This window comes from Centroberyx gerrardi, chromosome 18 (assembly GCF_048128805.1).
Source record: "Centroberyx gerrardi isolate f3 chromosome 18, fCenGer3.hap1.cur.20231027, whole genome shotgun sequence".
In the NCBI taxonomy this organism is placed as follows: Eukaryota; Metazoa; Chordata; class Actinopteri; order Beryciformes; family Berycidae; genus Centroberyx; species Centroberyx gerrardi.
The window spans coordinates 4,753,304-4,777,441 of NC_136014.1; the positions used below are offsets into that span (position 1 = coordinate 4,753,304).

The 24,138-nt window shown below is 42.0% G+C and overlaps 1 protein-coding gene across 4 annotated transcripts in view; it reads right to left on the bottom strand.

The window, feature by feature from the left end:
* Positions 1 to 12,965: 12,965 nt before the first annotated feature.
* Positions 12,966 to 24,138, bottom strand: part of LOC139912423 (exostosin-1) — a 357,310-nt gene continuing 346,137 nt past the window's right edge. For all 4 annotated transcript variants that reach the window (XM_078289725.1, XM_078289724.1, XM_078289723.1 and 1 more), the window contains 3 exons: positions 22,071 to 22,231; positions 18,666 to 18,837; positions 12,966 to 13,151 (listed from right to left, as the gene is read on the bottom strand). In XM_078289725.1, coding sequence (XP_078145851.1) covers positions 12,966 to 13,151; positions 18,666 to 18,837; positions 22,071 to 22,231 — 519 coding nt within the window. The remainder of the gene's footprint in view (positions 13,152 to 18,665; positions 18,838 to 22,070; positions 22,232 to 24,138) is intronic.

Consider the following 24,138-nt stretch of genomic DNA (forward strand, 5'->3'; position numbering starts at 1 on the left):
ATTTCAGAAGTCATTGCACATGAAGAAGTTTTGGCTACAAATTACATGCTTTATTGAATATAAGCTTAATCTGTTAACTTAATTAATTAACTTTTAGAATCCTGAAAAGAGGGGTGAAGTTTGAAAAACTGTCACTGTCCCAAAACCTGGGGAGCACACTGAATGAGGCTGAACGCATGTTGGTAAGGTTTTAATTGTGTCCTTTAAAAGCTTAGAATTCACCTTTTTACCTTGTAGTTGCAGAGACAGCCGTGATCAAGCAGAATCAATTACACGACGAGCACTTCCTCGTTTCAAGATTCCAGGGGATAATAATGCATTCACAGGTTTTCCAGATTATAACACGCCTAAAGCTTTCCCTCTTACTAGTCATATCAGACTGTACAGAAATATGTGCAGAGACTTAGTTCAAAAGTTCTCAATTCCAAGACACACTCACTACAACCAGAAGTAAACACAAATGAAAACCAAAATATAAAACTTTGCTATATCTGAATTAGAGTAGCCAGTTTTAACAGTTCTATACACCATTAACTATAGAACATGATTTTCAATTTTAAGGAGCCTGTACAGAATGGGGAAACAAACATTTGTAAAAGTAGTTTTTCTATTGTATTTTCTCTCTATATATATACTTAGATTGGAACTCCTATTGGCTGATCTACTTAATAAAGCACACCTCTATTTTTCACTTCATATTGATAGCAACTCTCATTTTATATCTGCCATTCTTGACAACTTTGCTATAGTTGTATTGATACCAACACTACAGATTTCCCACCTTGAAATTGTGTGCAGTGACTGGAAAGTTGTGAAAACCACTAAACTGAAGCGGTTTCAAAATAATAACCCTTAATAATGTTCAAGTGTGTACAGTACCAAGTCTATATCCCTTCCTTTTACTTTATCATTCTTTGTCTTTTTGTCTCTCTCTCTCTCTCTCTCTCTCTCTCTCTCTCTCTCTCTCTCTCTGTGTGTGTGTGTGTGTGTGTGTGTGTGTGTGTGTGTGTGTGTGTGTGCGTGTGCAGTGCACCATCTCATCTTCCATTTGTAACGGACACACACCAACTCTCAGATTTTGATGGCAACCATTTCCTGCAGTAGCCCTCTAATAACAGAAAGTCAGCTATCCAGCTATCTGTCACTACAGTGTTTGCATTTGTTTGTGTGGTAGAGCAAACTTGAGACAAGAAAAAGAAGAAGAAAAATATGCACAATATGAAAAAATAGCATATGCAAGATGTATGCAATATATAACAAATTAGAAAATATGAGAATATGACGAAGAACGTGAGAAATAACCAGTATACAATTTCTACAGTAATTTTTAGCCTACATCAACTCAGACAAATCCAAAAATGTAAATTGTTATTGAATTTTACACTGGGTTTTAAAATACTTATAATACTAAACATAAAAACTAATGACGACATGATATTAGTGCACTGTTGAAATGTTCACAATTTAATCATAGTGATATAAAAGTGAATGTATGAATTGTATTGTCCTTATGAAATGATTGCAAAGTATCAGTCAGTGTAACTCACAATGCCAGAAGAAAAGCCAGAAGGAGCAGCATCTCAATATAAAAACTTCAAGCACTTGTGCAGTCATCTACTTCAAAATCATCATCATACATCGTCAAAAGGACTTTGACCTGGACACTGAGTGATACTTCTTTGCCTCCAGTCACACAATAGTATGTGTGATGGAATCAGAGCAACAGTAAAAAGAGAAGATTATAAAGCAAGCCTCCAAGCTGTCTTTGTGGGTCAAATAATATAAATATAAATAATTTCACCGAAAGACCTTTTATGAATTGAGCAAGACACACATTTAGAGAATATCATCAAAACATTTGCCACAATATGGCCAGCACATACACTTCTGAAGACCCACACTCCCCTCCTGCTCCACCAATGATGTTACTTCCTAATTACTAAGAGTGACATTAACAACGTCCAATCAGCAAAGAGAAAGCTTGTTTTGTAATTTGTTAATTTGTTTTGTGATTTGTTAATTTGTCTTCTAGTTTAATTTGTTTTGTGAAATGGTTGATGGCTCACTGGAACAATTTCTACAATTAGTTATCATCATCAACAAGTGGATTGTAGTTATGACACTGAAAATGTCAGCATTGTTTTTTACGTGGAAGCTGATACTATTCATCCAATTTAGCTGCTTAGCCTGTCTGTATGATCCTGACCAGCAGGTTACATTAGGCCAGAATAAAGACATAAAGTTCTGGACTAGTCATCTGGACTGTTATTTAGCTTAGTTTGGCACCCCACACACTATGAGACTCCCATTTGATAAGATTTTAGCCCCAGGGACCATTATGGGAAGATTTTAGTTGCTGATTTAGTATTGATTTCTACACTCTGTGTTGGGAAATACTATAGTGGTGAGAGTGTAACCTGTAATTAGCATAGTATTTTTTATGCATCCTCACTTTATAGTAAATTCAATTATAGCAAAATTAAACTATTCCTCATTTTGCTGGGGAGCCCCCTCAAAAACCCCTTAGCGTCCCCGGACCCCACTTTAAGAACCACCGCTTTACATCACCTGAAAGCCCTTCATACCTTCCTGCCCCACCTGTCCCGTCTCTGATTTATTTGCTCATGCTTCATGTGCTGCTTGGCTTATCCTGGCATTAAAAGGAACAGGGATCCATGTTCGCTGTCCAATAAGTAGAAAAGGGGAGAAGTGAGTGCGGGTGATGTGATGCGGTCTAGGTTTCTCCTGGGGGAACTCTGGCTTGATCGCATCCAATCACTCTAATACTGACCTGTATTGATCACAATGGAGACACAGCCCTTTAACATGCGTACATACTGTATTTGTGTGTCTCTCTGAATAGACAGAAAAGTCAACGCCTGCTGCCAAGGGAACAGTCTGCAAGGTATTATTATGGTTTGGACTCCCTATTGACAGCTCTTTATAAAAGCAGAGGAGACCTTTCCTCTGTGCTTCACTGATTCACACTAGATGGGAAGAACTGAGGCGCAAAAAAGAGGGTATGATTATAATTAAAGGGGAGTACCATTCATTACGCATATTATTTGCATGGGCTTTGTCTCCCTCCCAAAACTAGAAACCGGAGGCTAAGATTTCAGGTCATGTCCAGAGGGCCGAGATTTCCAGCAATGTCATTCCGGAGCTTTTCCATTGACGGGAGACTTAATTTGTAGAAAAGCACCATAGCCACCAGAGTCACATTTTCCTCCTTTTCCAAGTCTTTCTCAAACTTTTGTGTCTTCTGTCTATGAAAAAAAAGTGGGATTCTACATCGACAGATACTCACAAAGACGACCTGCTGCTACTGTTTTCTTACTGTTAATGTTATTTTGTAATCCAGAAAATCTTTATTTTCCTCTCAAAACAACTGCACTATCTATCTGGTTGAGCGGTGTATCTCTGAGGTGTGTGTGTGTGTGTGGGTGTGTGTTTTATAAACTTCACAGTTCTCTCAGGACTGAGCTGTCCCTGCTTGATGTCTACCATTATTGGCTTTTTCACTTGACCCCACCATCCGCTTTCCCAACTTTTCTGACACACACACACACACACACACACACACACACACACACACACACACACAGGTGACATATCTGCAGGGAGCGTGCCACCCCGGAGCCAAGCCTAAACATCAAAAGTGAAGTCCAAACTTGCTGCACATCAAACAGAAATGACAAGACATCAGACCGCTGGGTTAAATAAAAGTCAGGCAGGGGGACAGACAGACAAAATGAAATACAGACACACAGACCCTGTTGAAAAACACAGCCTGATAGCTGGAGATACAGAGTAATGCTGCACTCATACTATATCGCCTAAAAAAAACAACAACATACTGCTCGGCATTGCGGGATGTTAGGCAAACTGCCCTCTCCTTGCCAAGGTGATTGTGATAAACAAGAGGCTCGGCCATTTGATGCATATTAGTACAATGAAAAAACAATCTGTTAATTAGCATTGGGTAAGTATTCATTTTATTATTTTATTTAATTTCAAAATGTCTAAAAAGTTATATTTTGAATACATTACCAGTCAAACGTTTGGACACACCTGATTGAATGTACTATGTTTTTCATCATCTTAAAGCCATTTTGATCTAAAGGCTTCTGCTTAAATGCTTTAAATGTGTTTCTTAGACAAATATAAATAGTGAAGTTGATCCTATGTATGAATTTCTTTCCAAAGCCTTTGCCTTTCCATCAAGGCAAGGGCGGCTACTTTAAAGAAGAAGAAGAAAATATAAGATAGTTTTGATTTGTTTAACACTTTTTTGGTCACTGCATAATTCCATTTGTGTTATTTCATAGTTTTGATGTCGTTACTATTACTCTAAAAAGTGGAAAATAGTAAAAATAAAGAAAAATGTGGTGTTCCCAAACTTTTGACTGGTAGTGTAAGTTATTAAAAATGATTCCCACAGTAAATGAATAGGAAGCCAAGCGTGGAATTGGAATAGCTCGGCCAAACCTAAATTTGGCATTATGCGTTTTTCTCTCGTTCACCAAAATGGACAAAGGAAGACAATTCTTGCTTATTCATAACTTTATCTTCATTAATATGGATATGAACAACATGTTGGAATTTTAGTTTTGTTTTAGCTCCCCAAACTTCACTACCATAGAATACAATTGATTAAATTATTGATTTGAAATGTTTGAACCAGGTCTGAATATTTGTTTTTATTACATGATAGAATGCCCATCTAGCTTTCACTTTCAGCGCTTTCACAGCCGTTACTCATAAAACTGATGAGGAGAGATAAGGAATTATGATACTTTTTATGTTTAATTCAATTTCCACAAAGAGTCAAATAGTTCTCTTGGGATCTGGACCTCTTTTTGAAACATCACTATTTTTGTTTTATTCAGGTTAAAATTCAGAGCCCAAGTCTGAGAGAAGGAATTTAGAATATTTAGCTTTTCTCGCAGACCTTCTTGTGGTTGGTAATAGGAGAATATCATCGGCAAACAAACAAAATTTGACTTCTGCGTCTTGGAGAATGGGACCATGAGCTGTGGATTGTTGTAATCTCTGGCCAAGTTCATGATTATAATATTGAACAGCGTTGGGCTGCCTCACAGTTCGTCCTTGTGGGAAGAATTCTTTGCTGTCCAATTTTAATTGCAAATGGTGAATGATTTTTTTGAACCAAAGAACCCTTGAAGAAACCTGCTTTTTCTGGGTAGTACCAGAATGTACAGCAGCACATTGTGCACTTCTCCATGCAAATTAGGTGGTCAATTTTAATTAAGTACATCAGAACTAGAGCAACTTCCAAGAGTATCTGCCTGTATAAAACTGGAGACATGCTCTACTGTCTGAGGCAACAGCCAGTTAGAGCCAGTCAGGCAAACAGAGACAAACGGACTAGTTAGTGATTTTATCATGCAGAAATAAATAATATTCTTCAGCAAAATGTTTTTTCACAGCTAGGTGCTACAGTGGGTATTGTTGCTGTTATTGGCCTCAAGAGTACTCTTAACTCTGCCATTGTTATACATAAGATAATGTGTACATGATGATCTGACACACACACACACACACACACACACACACACACACACACACATCGTTTTGCAGGCTGCACGGACCATTATCATGCATCATAACACCAAAAGGAGAATTCCCTAAAGCAAAGTGAAATGAAAACACTCTTTTCCAGCCATTCTAGCTCTCACTAAATCATCTGTTGGCTCTGGGTGGTTCGCCAGGCTGTATAAAAAGAGGGTCTAGTGGGAGAAAAGAGGGAAAGGTTTTATTTAGAGAATAGTTCACCCTTAATGGGAAATGGTCCGAGTCAACACACTTGTCTGATACACTAACAACCTTGAATGAAAGAGGAAGGTAGTACGGATTTTCTGGGGAAGATTTGACGTGCCCTATATCCAAGGGCGTAACCATGGTACAGACATTGGGGGGGTCCAAATGAGAGCCCTCCCCCAGAATTTTTTTTTTTTTTTAAGTGCATTTCCCACAATTCTATGATATTTATATATGAAAATTCGCACATTTAGAACATAGTTTTGAGGACTACATTGACCATTTGAATTCACATTTATAGGAATAGTCTGTGATTTCTCCAAGATAGTGGCTGCCCCTCCACTTCGTTTTGTTTTGTTCAGTTGCTTACTGTTTACTGACTTTAAACACACCTACCAATTGGAATTATCTGTATCATCTGTATCTCCAGAGCATGTCCCTGTCTGGCCACTGCTTTCAGCATGCCTCTCCCTCTCCCTGTCTCTCTGTGCTGCCTGCATTGTGACCAGATATCATTATTTTACCAGAAGAACAATGACTGACCTTGATGATCATTTTAATTTGATACTGTAGAAGTGACAGGAATGCGGAGATGGACAACTTCTCTCGTTGACTACACCAACTCGTGTGTCATTTATTTTTAACCCACAGAGCAAGACAATTTACCTCGCGCTCAAAAACACAACATTACGTCAGACTCAGAAAACCAGACTTTCTTAAAGGGATTGTGTCTCCTTAACCCTGAGAAGCACACAATATAACTGCGTGTGTTATACCCAAACCACAGATTATGGTGAATAATGTCTATAGAGTCCGCCACATACGTCCCCCCAGAATTCACCATAACAGAGAAAGTGAACGTGGAGGGGGACGGATGACCTGGCCACAACCAGCAGAACGGGAGCGGGGGCTGGGGCACCCGCAGGAGGAGCCTTGGGGACCCTGCGGCGGCGTGGGGTGGAGGCAGGGCAGGGTGGCGCCCCCGCCGCGGGGGTAGGGCCAGGCCAACGGGTCGGTCCAAGTCCAGGTGAGCTGGTTTGAGGCGGTCCACAGAAACGTGCTCCGGCTTGCCGCCGACGTCCACCACGAAGTGCTTGTCCCCGGCCTCCAGGATGCGGAACGGGCCGTCGTAGGGAGGTTGCAGGGGCCCATGGTGGGCGTCGTGGCAGATGAAAACGTACCCTGCCGACTGCAGACTTGTGGGGATGTGAAACCGCGGGAGGCCGTGATGCGAAGTGGGGACCTGTGCGAAAACACTGGCGTTGTCCCGGAGCGTGGCTCGTTGGCGGGCTGCAGACCAGGGAGCCGTGGTGTTAGGGACGAAATCCCCTGAGACCCGCAGCGGCTGGCCGTAAACCAGTTCGTCAGATGAGGACTGGAGGTCCTCTTTAGGGGCGGTCCTGAGGCCCAGCATGACCCATGGGAACCTGTCGACCCAGCCGCTGTCCTTGAGGCTGGCCCGAAGAGCGGCCTTCATGGCGCGATGAAACCGCTCGCACAACCCGTTGGCCTGTGGGTGGTACGCGGTGGTGCGGTGGAGCTTTGCCTCCAGGCCCTCTGCGACCGCGTTCCAGAGCTCAGACGTAAACTGTGGGCCTCGGTCAGAGGAGAGGTCAGATGGGGTGCCGAACCGGGCGACCCAAGACCCGATGAACGCCCGGGCCACCTCGATGGACGTCGTCGACGACAGCGGGACGGCTTCCGGCCATCGAGTGGTCCTGTCCACCATGGTGAGGAGGTAAGTGAAACCGTGGGAGGGGGGAAGGGGGCCCACCAGGTCCAGGAACTGCGCCAGGGGGGCCTTGGTGTGGTGGTGCACTTTAGAGCGCTGGCACTCCAGGTGCCAGCCCAGTCTCTCACGTCTTTTTTGAGCCCGTGCCAGACGAACCTGGCCGCCACCAGCTTTATAGATGGCTTTTTGCACGGGTGGGAGAGACCATGGACGGCGTCGAACACACGCCGTCTCCACCCAGAGGGAACGACGGGCCGGGGCTGACCCAAGGAGACGTCGCACAGGAGTGTGGTGCCGGCGTCGTCGAAAACCACGTCCTCCAGCTGCAGCCCTGTGACAGCCGACCTGTAAGCCTGCACGTCCGGGTCGGCGGCCTGATCAGCTGCCATGCGAGCGTAGTCAAGTCCCAAGTGAACGGCCCCCACGATGGCCCGGGAGAGGCAGTTGGCGACGAGGTTGGCTTTGCCAGCGACATGCCGTATGTCCGTGGTGAACTCCGAAATGTAGGAGAGCTGCCGCTCTCCTAAATAACAGAATGATATACATTATGTGCTCTGAAAATTGTGTGATTCTCTCACAGTTTAGACAGGTCTGGTGTAATTGTATTAGACAGGTCTGCACACAGGGTGTTCACTTTACTGAAAAGTGAGCAGACCTTTAGCTGAGACTATCTGGAGGTCCCACACTATATCTGGTGTTAGAGTTGGACCAATTCAACACAAAATCACTCTGTATGCAGATGACATTCTTGTGTTTATTCCTAACCCCAAGATCTCTATCCCCACTCTTATCAATATCATAAATCAATTTGGTAAATTCTCTTTCTCCCAATCCCTGAGGTTATCCCCAATTCCGTTTTAAGTGGTCCCCCTCAGGGTTTGTGTACCTGGGCGTATTTATAACGTCTAAGTTTCATCAGTTGTACAAAGCCAATTTTAAGACTTTGAACGCTAGAATTTGATTGTTGTATCCTAGTTAGGCCGAATTGCTCTGCTTAAGATGACCATTCTACCAAGGACTTTATATTCCATACAAATGATTCCTATTTTATTCTCCAATAAAACCTTAAAAACCTGAATGGGTGGCTCAGCTGCTTTATATGGGAACCGGGAGAGTGGCCACACTGTAAATAGTTGATAGCAATGCTAGATAATGTCAAATCATTGTACTGTATACAGTGGTAAAAGGGAGGGATTTACTATGGTCTATGGGACAGTAAACTGAGAAAGAAATTGTGCTCTTACTTTTTCCATTGCAAAGGTGGAGAGAGCAGCAGCGCTGATACTACAGTAGCAGTGGAGAAAAAGTAGGAAAAGCCTACTAGCTCAGAGGAACTGGCAGGTACAGGGCTAATACTAAAATATGCATGCTGTTGGTACAAGCTTGTAGTGAATGAAGCTGTGACCTATGTGAAATGGAGTGCTCTTGGGACTTTGTAGGTATCTTTGGAATGGATTTACATTTTTTTGACAGGAAGTCAGCAAATGTGTGGGTGTGTAAACATGCAAAAATTCGGCAATTTTTAGACTACAGTTGATTACGGTAGGTACACTGTATGTATTGCTGTAATGGCAGCACTTCTGCCATTTCTTGTGGTGTGGGTTGTTTGCAATGGACAATAAGAATGGAAGGAAAGTTTACAGTCATACACTGTAATATAGGCTGCAGTCTTCAGTGGTCATTGTGTGCGGAGTGGCCTGGTTTAGGGTAAGACTCCTGACCTGAATTATTGTCCCAGTCCGGCCCTGGAGGCAAGCGTAGACCTAGACTTCAAATGTCCAGCTCTAAGAGCGGCCTAGACTTACCCAAAAATAAACTCGGTTGTCTGCACATTTGCGATGTCTATCTGACTGGGTTGTGAATGATGATTCCTTTATTTTACTCCAAGGAAATCCAGAACCAGGCCTCTCAAATACCCGCATTCAAGCATGGGCGGACATAAGGAGATCAATTGATTTGTTTACAGATAATATACTTATGCCATTCGAACAATTAGCACATGAATCTCATCTTGGCAAACCTCATTTATTTAGATTTCTGCAACTGCAGCACCTGATTACAGCAGCCACAACTCTGATCGCTGAAGCACTTCCTCCATAGAGACATTTATGTTAAACACACAAGAAAAAAATGTGAGTAAAGTGCCACAAACATATTCTAACTATTACCATGGAAAAAAATATCAGTAAAGTGGAAAAGGTGTACATATGGCATGCCTCAATATGGATAATATAGATATATCCCAGCTGTGTTACTTGGGTTTCTCATTTGAAAAAAACCCAAGTATATTATAAATACTATTATCCCAAAGAATCAACAGATATTACTGTGCATGTAACTCTATGAGAATGTAGTTCATTTGATGATGTGAGGGAGAGGAAGGGGAGGAGGGAAGAAATAATAACCTTCAGATGATAAAGAGGTTCTGGTTATTGGTTGTGAGAGGAGGGAGGGAATAGGGGAGAAAGATAACGTGAGGAAACGGGAGGAGCGATAGGAAGCAAAGGAGAGAGGGGGATAGATGAAGGTATGGTGTGAGACAAACTAGAAAGTCGGATTGGGTTCTCATGATTATTGTCTCTGAAAGGAGGGAGGAGAAGGAGGGTGAGACAGAGGAAGAGATGGGGGTCAGAGGGATGGAAGAATTGATAGATGAAGGGAGAGGCAAATGCAAAATGACAGAAGAAAAGAAGAGGGAGCTCCATGGAAAGGATGGTTGGTTGATCCCCTCCTCCGTGGTCATGGGAGTGGCCCATCATACATGAAAGGGCTGTGTGTGTGTGTGTGTGTGTGTGTGTGTGTGTGTGTGTGTGTGTGTGTGTGTGTGCTAGGTCAACATTGGGAATTTGCTCATTATATACATGAAAACTTCATTTCTTGTTGGATTTTTTTTTAGCCTTTATTTATCCACGAAAGTTGACTGAGCTCCATGCTCTTTCCCAGCTCCGGCCTCCATCACATTCACACACATTCACACTGGGAGCTGCCCAGTACAACCACAGTCTTCTACTGGTGGTCACTGAGCAGCTCTACTGGAGCAGCTGGGGGTTAAATGTCGTGCTCGAGGGCACCTCAATAGTAGTTGTTGAGGAAGGGGTTGCTCATTCCCTTTCCCCTCCCACATTTTCCCAGCTGTTCTGGAGATTCGAACTGCCATTGAGTTTCATAGTTGAGTCCAAGTCCAAACCAAGACTAAAGGAGGGTCGAGTAAAGGGGAACACGAAGGAGGAAAGTCTGTAAAGCTCAGTCTAAGGCCGTTATCAGATAGGAGACTTTTTTCTCTTGCTCACAGTGCAGCTGTGAGCATCACTAGTAACAGAGAGAGCAGAGCTCAATTCTCTTATTCTCATTGCAATACAATAATTAGTGATAGCTTGCTAACCAAAAGTAACAAAGGGGCTAATGTTGAAAATAAAAATGGACAAGAGAAAGTTAGCGATTGCTGTTTGCTCTTGAAGAAGAGGATCATCTTGTCTCATTATCTCGTCGAACCGCTTCACCTAGATAGCGCCTATTTCAAAGGCTATTTTCACATTGATATATGCATGATTGTCTCAAGTTGAGACATTGTGCATTATGTGAGCTTGGAGCCCAGGGCAGCAACACAAAACACAAGGTGCATGGTTTGGAGGAGATGCATGCCTGCCACGACCACACCATTGAAAAAGGTGTATGCACATTCAAAAAAGCATCTTATGTGATCACAGCCTAATGCTAGTAAAAGCTTAAATTATTGAATGATTCCTCTTAATTGTCATTTTTAACATCTCACCATAATATGTAGATGTGATCATAAGTGGGGGTTTTACTGGTGTCTCAATTGCATAATCTAATGGTTCAAAATTGAGCAGTAGACCATGATTTACTGCAGCGCTGCCATCTTATACCAAGCCAAGGCTCTTGACTAGCATACCCAAAAGGCTTCCAATGAGGCAGGAGGAGGTCACAGTGACCTGGCTGCAAAAAGGAGAAATTAGTGACAACAGTCGGCTTCAGGCTGCAAGGTAGGAATAAATAACACAGACTTCACTGATTTACAATTTGCATCAGTGAGTCAAGTCTGAGGTAACGGCTCACATCACTGATGGAGATTTTGCTTTCATGCAGAAATATGACATTTAATAAAGCAAATCAAACTGGTGTGAAATGATTATGAACTTGATACCTAGAAGTTTTTTTTTTCCTTCATAGATGATAAAACATTGAGAATGTAAAGTAGAACATACCAGAAATAACAATGGGAAGAGTGCAACATTATTCTTGACCCGCTCAAGTGTTTTCTATTCTTAGTTTTTATTTCATGTCAGACCACAGAAATGATTCCAGTGTGGTGTGGGAGGATTTTACTTAAAGGTCTGTAAAACAGTCTGAAAATTGTCAAATTTAAATGTTGAATGTTGAATATCAAAACCCTTCAAAAAACCTCCAAAAACCCATATTGATCTAAACCTAAATCACATGACTGTGTTCTTCAAGGGTACAACCTGCTGATGGACAATTACATACTATCAGCCCTTACATTAAGAAGTCAGTTCATCAAGTAATTGAGGTAAAACCCTAAATAAAAAAATAATTCAACACAGGGAAAGACGGGGAGAGGGAAGGAAGGATAGAAGCTTGTTAAAAAACAAAAACAAAAAAAAGATAGGAATGAATATACAACATAAGTAAGGAATAAAGTTGAGTCCCAGCCTCTCGCCTTATAACGTAACATCTCTTTATTTTTTTTATTTGCTTCATACAGACAAGAAATGCCGCTGAAAATCTACAATAGAATACAAGAGGCATATTGCCATTGTCTCTGGGTGTTCGAGAGAACTGCTGCCACAACGTATGTCCCTTTTGTCTTTTGACCACACAATATATAGTATATCTATATACCCAACCTCACAGAATGTGTCTCTTTTGACTCGTCACCTGAACCCGCAATGAATGTAACCCATAACAGATATGACTCTACTGTCAATGGGCCAATATCCACAATATACACGTCTCTTAGATTTTTTTGGGTTCAAACGCATTACATTTTGCAAGTACAATTGTCTCAGTATGTCTTGTTCAAACCATGCATCGCATATGTCTAAGTTCAGGACCGAGCCTGCCTTGAATGCGTCCAGGTCTTGTTGCATGTGTATCCATGCATTTATGTCCATGTGTGTATTGTCGCAGATAACAGGTATGCACAGTCGCTTACTGTTATCAACCACGCAGTGTTCGTTCATAGAAATACACAGGGAAACGCTTTGTGTGTCCTTCTGTATATGCCCTCATATGTCTTTGATTTGTCATTTTTATATCCCATACCGTGTGTGAGTATGTCTTTACAACCCTACAAATATGTGAGTTCGGTGTGTGGATTCCCGTCACGGCCTCTCTATCTGGATACACAAGAACACACACACACGCTCTCTCTCTATCTCTCTCTGTGATTCGATGTGTGTCCTCTAGCGTTTCACAGCCTCTCGATGTCCCTGTATTTCTTCCTCAGGATGGAAACCTGGTCCCTGAACAGCACCGGATCCAATCTCATCTGGGAGTGCACCAGGGGCATAAAGCCCAGCCAGCGACTGAAGGCGTTCATGCAGGTCTGACGCTGGGCGAAGTGGTCCGGGTCGGCCCACCGAGATGACTTGGAGCCCTTGGTAGAGAGGAACGAGAGAGAGAGATGGGAGGGGTAGAGGGAGGGAGAGAGGGAGAAAGGGAGAAGAAAAGTCTATTAGAGGAATTGAGGATTCAATCAAAGCAGCACTGTAGCGACTGATAATGTAATCACTATCAGATAATGCAATAACTTGTCAAAATGTAATAAAATATCCCTCTACATGATTCAGAAATGTAATCCCTGTTATTGTGTTATGTGTTATATGTTAAAACCTGTTAAATTGCCAGATAATGTAATAACATCTTCAGACTGATGTTGTAATAACTTTTTTCCCGATAGTGTAATACATTATTGCATTAACCTGCGATTATTACATTATAAGGTTGTATCATATTTTTAACTGATAATGTACTGATAATGTAACCCTCTCAGCTATCTGAAATCTTCAAAAAATCATTCTAATTCTTTAATTGTTTTGATGGCACTTTGTCTCAGTGTCTTTTATGTGTTTGCTATGAGACTTTATGACCTTGATTAGTTGCTCACTCAAGGCTGTCTATCATTTTTGTTGGTGATGTTGCTCATACTATTAATCATCTCCTGAGGCAATTGTTTCTCCTGAGGTGTGTGTCTCCTTGGTTAGAAGGTTAGATGACTAGGTGGTCAAATAGATAGATAGACTGACAGACAGACACTTTCTTTATCCCAGAAGAAAATGACATTGAAACTGTAGCAACAAACTTGAAGCAGTGATTTGATTGTCCTTGTTCAGTTAGCATGTTGCCCAGATTTTTTTCTACCATTCGTTTCTCCACAACCAGGTTCATCCTAATGACAGAGCCCCCTTAGTTCATAGACACACCCTAGCAAACCACAGCACAGAATATGACATTGGCCACGACAGACAGGTAGAACATACAAAGAAGTCTACTGCATATATTGTTACTAAGAACAGCTTTGGGCCTCAGTATTAGTTACAGCTTGCTGTCCACATGGAACCCAGGTGTGTGTAGGACTGCAACACTTCCATAACTACCCCCTTGATGGAAACAAGAGTCAGAGGCTCCTTGGCAAGATTTCTACTAGCACCAGCTGCTTTGTCTTACTGGCATTTAGCTGCAAGTGATCCACCTGGCACCACACAACAAAGTTCTCAACCAGACCCCTACAATCCTCCTCCTAGTCCTCACTGATACACTTCATCTGCATCTCCATGCCAGCTTTATCGAAGTGGGGATAGGCCCTGTGGAGCAACATCTACTCCAATATTTGCCTGGTAGGTGAACTGCTGAGGGTCCAGTCCCTCACTAGGGGTTTAAGATGGTTCAGCACCAGCCTCACAAAGGTCTTCATGATGTGTGATGTTACTGCCACAGGTCTACAAAGTCTTCCACAGTCTTTAAAGGATAAGTTTGGTGATTTTGGACCTATATACTGTATAATTTGTCTATTAGATACCTGTAGTACTTGGACCTGCAGAGAATTTTGGCTCCGAAGTCAGCTGTCGGTTGATACGGTGAGCTCCGTTGCTAGGCCTCTTGCTGCTAACAATGAGTCCAAACCACCTACTACCTACCTACCTATTTATTTACCAAACTCTACTGTTTACAATCTGACCTGACTGTCCACAATATTAGATCACTCCTCCAGTAATGCACTTTCACTCCACAGCAGTCTGTGCTGCAACAGAGAAAAATAGTTCTGTGATTTCCTGATGAGTGAAAGTGTGCGTAATGGTGGAACTGTGTCATGTTTACTCTCAACTCCCCTGTGGAGCCTACAAATGGCTTTTTTGGAGATGTTTTGTCAAACCCCATTTAGACTCATTGTTAGCAGCAAGAGGCAACAGAGCTCACTGTTTCAACTGACAGCTGACTCTGGAGTCAATATTGTCTGTGGGTCCAAGTACTACAGATATGGAAGAGACAAATTATATATAGGTCCAAAATTGCCAAACTTATCCTTTAAGGATGGAGGGGCACCCCTTCTTTGGTCCTGGAACTATGCCGTTATTGCATATTGTTCCCCACAATAGTGGAACCATTTGCAGCCTCAGCCATGTTGAGTAGCTGCTGGGGGACTTCATGATGCTGTCCTGTCTTGCTGCCTTGCTTCCTCACCTGGTCATCAGAGATGGACAGATGGGGGAGGAGGGGGGCCAGAGCCCCTGGGTGGGTGATGGTGGATGAGTTGGAGGGGGAACAGCTGAGGGCAAGGTGGAGGGCAGCAGGCTGCTTTGATGAGCTGTAGTGGGGGGTGGAGGGACCGGGAGGGGAGCAGCTGCAGCAGATCCTCTCTGTGTGCTGCAGTTGGGTGGGGTGGAGTCGGGGGTGGCACTGGGGGTCAGGTGGACTAATAAAACTATGAAAAATCTAGTCAAAGCAGCACTTTAAATCAAACATCTCCTCTCTAAAAAAAATACAAAATGAATGAAGGCCAGGCATGAGTTGTGCCAGATGGACTTCTTTTGAAATTAGATTTGAGTTTATTGTGTTTCTTCAGAACAGTGAGTGCGTTTTGAAACATTTTTGGGATGAGCTTGCTTTCATGAAAAAAATATTTTCTTTTATCTTTGTTCTTTTTCCTCATTCTGAACATAGCAGAGTTCCACAAGGACCAAAGCAAGAAATAATAACAGGATTTGTCAGGTAGTTAATTTCATCCTTTTTGATAGCAACAGTAAAGGACTGACAAACAAGAGTTGTGTTATATTATAGTATCTGAATACTTTGTACAGGTTTATGTCTTTTAGTCACTAGAGTGTAGAGAGTGTGTTCATATTGTTAATTGTTCTTGATGCTTAAAGGTTAAAGACATAATAAATAACAATGAATAATAAAACCCCATTTGAAGCTTGCAACATTCACATATAACATAACATAGCATAACCATGATGTTTTTGAGGATTCTTACAAATTATTATCATTTTGGTTAATATTATTACATCATAAGTTAAAATGTTACATGTTATATGTAATCTTATAATGTAATAATTGCATAATGTAATGATGTATTACATTATGCAATGTTATTACATTCAGACTGATTGCACCAGGCTTGACCCAAACACAATTTTACTGGTTTGACGTATAATGACAGCCCTTTTCTAACCTACTGTTCTGCTTGAATTTGTGCTTGAATTGAGATTATGGTGCGGGTAACATTTAGTAATGATATAAGCAAAAGTGAATGGTCTGATAAGGTAGATTTGTTTCCAAATTTAGGTTACTGTGACTCAGCAAACTGTCTTTAGCTCTAGTCTCTAGGTTGAGAAGAGTCAAATCAAACAGTTGGTTTAGCCAGCTAATTTAGCAAAGCAGTTAATGTTAATGTTAACTTGCAACTCCTAGCTGCTGCTCCAGCTACTAGCCAGAGTAGGTCAAGGGTCTCTGGATTTGGTCACTATTATCTTAATTATGTTAATATTACATGCAGCTGATAGCCACAAGCTACTAGGCTAGCCACGTAATTTTAGCTATTGTGCAAATCAGATGTGTTAACAAGGCAGTGATGGTTAGCTGACCAGATACTATAACAAAATCAATCAGATGTATCCAGAATGATGTCTTCAGTTAAAAACAGCACAAAAATTAACTGTTCCATACTGTTGAGATGGCCGAGTCTTAAGTTTATAGCTACATTCAGCTATTCTCAGCTGTTGTTGCCAAAAAGCAGAGGACAACTCCAATATGGCCACCGGAGGGTGTGTTATGTCGCCTCTACATGACAGAAAAGTGGATGGCTGGCTTGCTAGCCACATTAGGTATATTAGCGTTAGCCAGATTCCCTCTGATGGATCAGAGGGAATCTGCTCATACTGATCCCTCAGGGGATCAGTATGAGCAGACACTGCAATAAAAAAAATCTGCTACATTCAAAACCACAAGTCTCTTCTTTAACAATAGAACTATGTAGGTCATTGTTGAACCCTCAATTTAGGTTATATGGGTAGTATTTTTCCTTTAGGTAAATCCTTTGATTAGAAACTTCATATTTACCATGTGACTGGACAACATAGGTTCAAGGGACAGAAGTTAAAGGGAAACACAGTGTAAAAGCAAAACTATGTTATATAAAACTAATTCTATGAGCAGGACAGGAGCGAGGACTTATGGTCAAAGAGTCCAACATGGGGTCATCTGAGCAAAGAGCAAATACATGTCTTTAATGGTTAATGGTGCATTCAAACTGTGTGAGATATATAGAGAGAGAGAGCTAGAGAGAGAGAAACAGTGACAGACAGATAGAAATTGAACAAATCTGAGTGCTTTTTCTTGTCCCAGATATAAAAAAAAACCCAAAACAAAACATCTCAAATTCTGGACTAGGAAAATGTCAATCAGTCATTCTTTTTGTCCCTTCAAAATTCTCCTCATCTTTTCTCAAAGTTCCCTCAAAGGTGGAAGTGCAGCCGTTTCTTCCAACTTTTCCGCGTTAAATGGCTATCTGCTCTTGCTTGAAGCAAGGTAACAAATCAGGGGCGAGAGAAAGAGAGAGAGAGAGAGAGGGGAAAAGAAAGAGATATTCAGAAAGAGAGGGAGAGTGAGAGAAAGAGGGAGTAAATCTAGGTTTGCTGCGCTGCCTTCACAATTAAGACATTAATCACTGAGTCCATAGTGCCGAGTCATCGTCCTGCCTCTGGTCAGGCCATCAATCAGTGCCTGACGTGGGGCTGGCCACACCACACACACACACACACACACACACACACACACATACATAGGGATCTCCCAAGGAGAAGGTCAGAGCTGTGTGTAGCCCGAAGCTTCTCCACCATTGCTCATCTGGCTGAGGGAGAGGAGAATCTCATCCTCTTTTCTATTGAGAAAAAGTGATGCGGAGGAGAAGGCACTCTGGCAATGCACCCATTTTGTGTAAAAATATCACATTTTCCTTCGCTATCAGCTCTTTCACTTGACCCTTATAGTTTGGTTGAGTGTGCTTATACCGTATGTGTGTGTGTGTGTGTGTGTGTGTGCCTGCATGTATGAACTTGATGAATTTGACTATGTTTCTTCATGATTTGTGCTCAACTCATTGGATATTGCCAGTCTCGCTCCAGATTGGTTGACCAGCTCACACTACAGGAGTACGTCAAGACTTTGTGAGCTTGGAATTCTAAGGATCTATCTGACTTGTTTTTATATATCAAAATTGAGTTATCCACATATTCATGATTTTTGAATGATGTTACTGTATGCTTGTCTGGTGTTATTTATGTTTTTTTAAAGAAGAACCTGATGGGGTTAAATATAAAAGATGCTCAATGATGCTCGATATCTCAGAACTGCACTCCACCCAGATAGAACCTCATGATTCCAAGCTCAGGACTTGTCCAGATTCTAGTTGAAAAAACCCCAAATGTTTGAAATAATGGTGACGGTCCTAACTGGTTCGGGGGACTAGAGATTTAAGTTCTGAACTCTGAACGCTAACTTGCTCTGATCTAGAAAATCAGTCCTTATGGCTACAATCAGCCTAAAAGTTGTGTAGTGTGTCCCCAGCTTTGCCCAGTGAGCTGTGAGTATAATGCTAATGAGACAGCCTCACCTGGCTCATCATGGTCTCCTTGTACTGCTTCTTCTGGGTGACTTTGATTGGCGGTTGCTTGGTAACGGCCGACACGAGGAAGTTCATCAGGATGTCCTCGCAGTTAGCCATGCGGTCTACCATGGTCAGCAGGCTGGCTGGGACATAGTAGGTGTACACGTAGTGGTAGTACCTGGTGCACACACACACATACACACACAGTGGGTCAGACAGAAAGGATCTTTGTCTGGACAGTGCGCTGCTCAATGCTGTTTAGGAGACACTTTTGGATTTCACTCTTAAGTTTCAATTTGTCATTTTGTGTGAGGAGAAGATTTCCCACCTGTGACCATACTGACACCAGTTTAATTTGGACAGTGAATCTATGGCGCCTCAATTAGGGGGAATGGGACACTCTTCCCTGTGGCAGACCCACTTTGTGATTTAGGCTGATGAGATGGGTGAATTTTTACATAAAAGTCTTACCGAGTGCAGCTTTAACCTTTATTTGACTTAATCTCTTGAGATGAAAATGTATTTTTTAAGGAAGATCAAAGGCAGCAGAACATAGACTTGTAGAAAAGATAAAGTTTACTTCAATACAATTCAACTCAACTCAGTACTCTAATGTGCTATTTTGTTCTGTTCTATTCCACTCTTCTATTCTATTCCATTCTATTCTATTCTATTCTATTCTATTCTACTTCATGCTCATCTATTCTGTTCTGTATGGGTGCTATGTGTTGCACTATCAGCAGCCTGGGAGCACTAGATCACTGTCAACACTGTTACCTCCCTGCCAAGGTCTACCAGCCGTCTCTCTCTCTCTCTCTGAGTGCACACACACAAACATGTACACACACACATGCACAACACACACACACACACATTCATGGATAAATGTGTACAGGTACACACAAATGCACTTTCTGCATCTCTCTCTCCACCTTTCTGTCTCACTCGGTATTCCCTCATCCCTTCTACCTCTTCTCTTCTATCCCTCTCTCTCTCTCTCTCTCTCACACTCCGCAGACAGACAGGCTTTCCAGAGTTTAAACAACAAAAGGACTAAAGAGGCGCATCGAGCGTCCTAACAATAGAACAATGAGCAGCGACTCAGAGAGAGCTGTTTATCTGCATGACAAGATGCTTCAAATCCCTCTTGAGAGCAACACTCGTCTCCATTCAATTTACCGCTCTGCTTAATACTTTACTTTGCCTCTTTTTTTTCGGTCCAGGCATTGTGTTTTTGACAATCACTTTATGAGATAATGGAGAGGTGGAGAAAGATCGTATTATCCCGTTTCCTTTTCTATTACCCTACTAAAAAATAAAGCGCGACCGGTGAGAGATTACTTTTAATGTGGTTTGCGTCTTGTAGAGTGAGTGTAAACTATTCCAGCTAAGTTTCAATAAATCAACTAGACAGCAAATGCACGACAAAACCGGATGGGTCTCCTGCCTACAGTTTTAGTTGCATGCATTGTTAATTCAGATCAACCATTATGCTGTGTTACAAGTTTTAGCGTATTTGGTTTGCATGAGTTCCTCAACAAACATTTTACTGTTCCTCTGTGTCCTGAAAATCACACAAGTATTGTTTATCAAGCATTAAGCTACATACAGTACAATGAATGATGTAGTGGTAAATAAACAGGAGGGCAAACTATGACCTCCAGTCAGTGATCATCATAAGGCCAACATCCACCAATATAAAGAAAATTCAATTATACTTTCAGGAAAGCATGAATGTATGTTTTTATATTAATCTAACTTACATCAATTTGACACAACTTAAAAGGTGTGAACTCTATTCTGCTAATAAAAAGATGGGTAAATTGGGTAAATTGAGATTGAGTTACCTAAAGTCAATTCATAGTCAAGTTCAAGTCTTAACTTGAGACCAATGCCATACTGCAACAGTGTCGAAACCTTTCAAAATTGCTATGATAATACTTTCTGGTATTATATAGAGTTGACAGTTACTTGGTCTTTAACCTGTGCATTCAATAGTTGAACTAGTCTCAAGAATTGAACAGAACAGAGCATTCTTAAAAAAAATGTCATATCAAGGACGCTTAATGTAGTACACATTAGGCCCACAGACCCCCATTTGACCCAAATCCGAGAATATTTTAATTGTCAGATATGATTTTGTCCAGAATTCCATGACTATCTGTATTGTAGGTAGAGAGATAACAGTGAAACTATGATCAAAACAGTCATTCTTCTACATTCTCTAATTGTGTTAACTTCTTGTAAATGAAATAATGAAGTTTAACAAATCATCATTTTGCTGGGGACCCCCTGCATCCCCCTCAAGGACCCCTGGTGGTCCCCAGACCCCACGTTGAGAACCACTAGCCTATCAGAGTAAGGCAGTACATCAGAATGCAGACCCCACTGCTGGTGCTGGTGTCTCAGGTTACTACTATATGATGAACACCCTCCAAATGGCAAAACACACACACACACACACACTCCTACATGATCTCTAGCCCAAACAATGGCATAGGTCGATTGTTCAGGCTTGTCTCATCGACCCATGAGAGGTTTATTGGTCTAGTTCCTCTAGATGTAGACAGAAATTGGCTGCCTGCCCGCTTACTGTGATTTCACTTTTGATGTTGTGAGACAGTAAGTTATTGCAATCAAAAAATGTGTTATTTTGGAACTGAGACGAATATATGCTGCATTTTAAAGGTCCTATATGTAGCATTTTAACATCAATAAATCACATTCATTTTGAAACATTTGTATAATTTCAACACAAAAGACCATCACTGAGAAGATTGGTAGCTTTTACCAGCCTCTACACTGCATTTTACATTGTGCTTCACCAGGTGAGATTTGGCGGGAAATCTGCTGGATCGCTTTATGGTACCATGGGAAATTGCTTTATGGCACGAAACAGGAAGAGGGCGCTGTTTTTCCAGCGCAAACAGAGCTACAGCTTTCAGAGATTCTGGCAATGTCAGATAGAGGAAGGAGTGAAAGGCCGATGGAAAAATCACTTCCAACATGTGGTAAATGTGGTTGATTTTAGAAACACTAGCACTAACAATACCACTGGAGTAACATAAAGGATACCAATTGTCTCGACCATGGTCTCATTTGTTTATGGTAATGACACCAAAGGTATTTTAATTACTTTAATTGCTTTGTGACAATGATTGTGTATGTTTAAAACTACTCCATGTAGCACCTTTAAATATATGCCATGTTTTCATCATTTCTGCAGTTTGTAAGTTTGTAACCACAGCCTTCACTGCATCCAGAGGGAGTTTGTTTAGGCATGTTACGTCTGACGTTATTATTACCTCGTTGTCATCTTCTGGATAAATGATTGACAATTTTCCGTGATCAGTGAAGCAACTGGCGTACACACACGTTCACACAGCTGCAGACCATGTGGTTTTTTTGTACCTGTGGTAGAAAGCTGCCCCAGTGAGGACCATGGAGTAGTCGTTGGTCCACTTGGAGGTGTAGCCCCAGCGGGACCTGGAAGCGTCCCAGTAGTGACTCCTGGCCGGGTAACCTACGATCCGCTCCGGGAAACTCTGCCAGACAATAAAGGCAAAATCCACCTGGGGAGAGGAGAGGCAAGCGAGAGAGGATGGGAAAGGAGAGGAGAGGAGAGGAGGAGGAGAAGACATGGTAGGGAGGGGAGAGAGGTAAAGAGGAAGGAGGGAGGTGATAAGAAAAGCTTATTCAGAATAGGTTAAGAGATAAAAAAAAAAACAGCGTATTCAGAATAGTTTACCAGATAAAAAACTGCTCATTCAGAATAGGTTACCAGATAAAAAACAGCTTATTCAGAATAGGTTAATAAAGAACAGTATGGTAGGTTAGGCCTAATAAAACAGAATGGCATTTTGTCTGCATAGCCAAGGCACCTCTTCTAAACAATGGCTGCTCTACCTATGAACTTCACTAATAGCAGTATTTCAGCATTTTTCCTCCCACCTGAAAAGTTTCCCACCACAGCACATGTCATTTAAGCACCAATATCAGGACAGTTGCATTTGCCAATCGAAGTACAAGTACTGGGGAACTGGATTAGATCCAGAATATGTACACTTCTAGTTTACAGTAAATGCATTATTGTCAAAGACACTATCGTGCCGAGATGGTGGTCACCACCTCTAAAACTGCAAAACTGGGATTGAATCCGGTCAGAACCACCCCTTCCCCGGGTGTCTCTCCTGCTCAGCATCCCTCTCAGGCTCCCTACTTTCTCCATAAAGAAGAAATTTCTTGCGGAGTTGTGCGGCGCGCCTGGTGTCCTTGAAGAGAAGAGTTTGAGCTACCTGAGAAAGAGGCTCTTCTGAATTCAAAAACACCACTGAGACATGCAGGCAGACACACTGGAGAATAAGGGGATCAGCACATAATGAAATACTTGGTAATACACACACACACACACACACACACACACACCCTTGCTTCTGGAGCCAAGGGAGAAAATTAATTACCAGAATACTAGAGGTAGAGAGACAGAGTTGGGGAGGGGAGAGCAGAAAGTGGATGTTCTTTAGCGATACCTTGCGGCTTCTGTCATGATTCGCGTGAGCAATTACTGTAAAACGCCAGCGCTAAGCTGAGAGAAAGGTTGGAGATGCCACTCTCAATGTAGCCCCTGATGAACGGACGTGTTAGCTGTGTGTGTGTGTGTGTGTGTGTGTGAGTCTGTGTGTGTGTGTGTGTGTGTGTGTGGGCGCGTGCGTGTGTGAAAAGGAGACGTGTCAGACGTCTCCACAGCTGAGCTGAAAGGATTAATGATATCATGCAAATATAATTTTGCCTTCAGAGATTAAAAGGCTCTTCATAATGTGGCGTCTGGTGTGTGTGTGTGTGTGTGCGTGTTTGTGTGCGTGTGTGTGTGTGTGTGTGTGTGTGCATAAGAGAGAGAGAAATAGAGAGAGTGACAGAACCCTGATTCTCACCACTCATAATCTGTCTGTCTTAATTACGGGTTTAAAACAGAGGTTTTGTGTGATGGGTGGATAGACGGGGGAGTTGAAAGTTGAAGACGGAGATGTGTGTGTGTGTGTGTGTGTGTAGGTGGGGGGAGTAGGGTGGGGGGGGGTTACAGAGAGAGAGAGAGAGATGCAATGCATACTAATTGCTTTTTCAAGGCCAAAATTGATCCAAGGAGCAGAGGGACGATCCAGTAATAGATCTGTTACAAATCTCTCCTGACATTTGGATTTCACGTGTTGAATGTTATGAGACGAAATGGAGTTCTGCAATATTTTAGACACCCCCCCCCCCCACCCAATCAGCTCGCTATGTGGTCTTGTTGCGTGAAGCTGCGCTTTCAATCTAGTCTTCAGTCTACTCCCGTGAAATGCGACGCCACTGTCATCTGATTTCAGGGTTACAGAGTAAGGAAAATGCTTCGTAAATTGAGTAATAGGTTGTCCCATGACTCTCCCTGCTTCATCCGATGACTGGGCAGTTGAATAAAGAATCTTCGGCAGGGGTTAGGGTT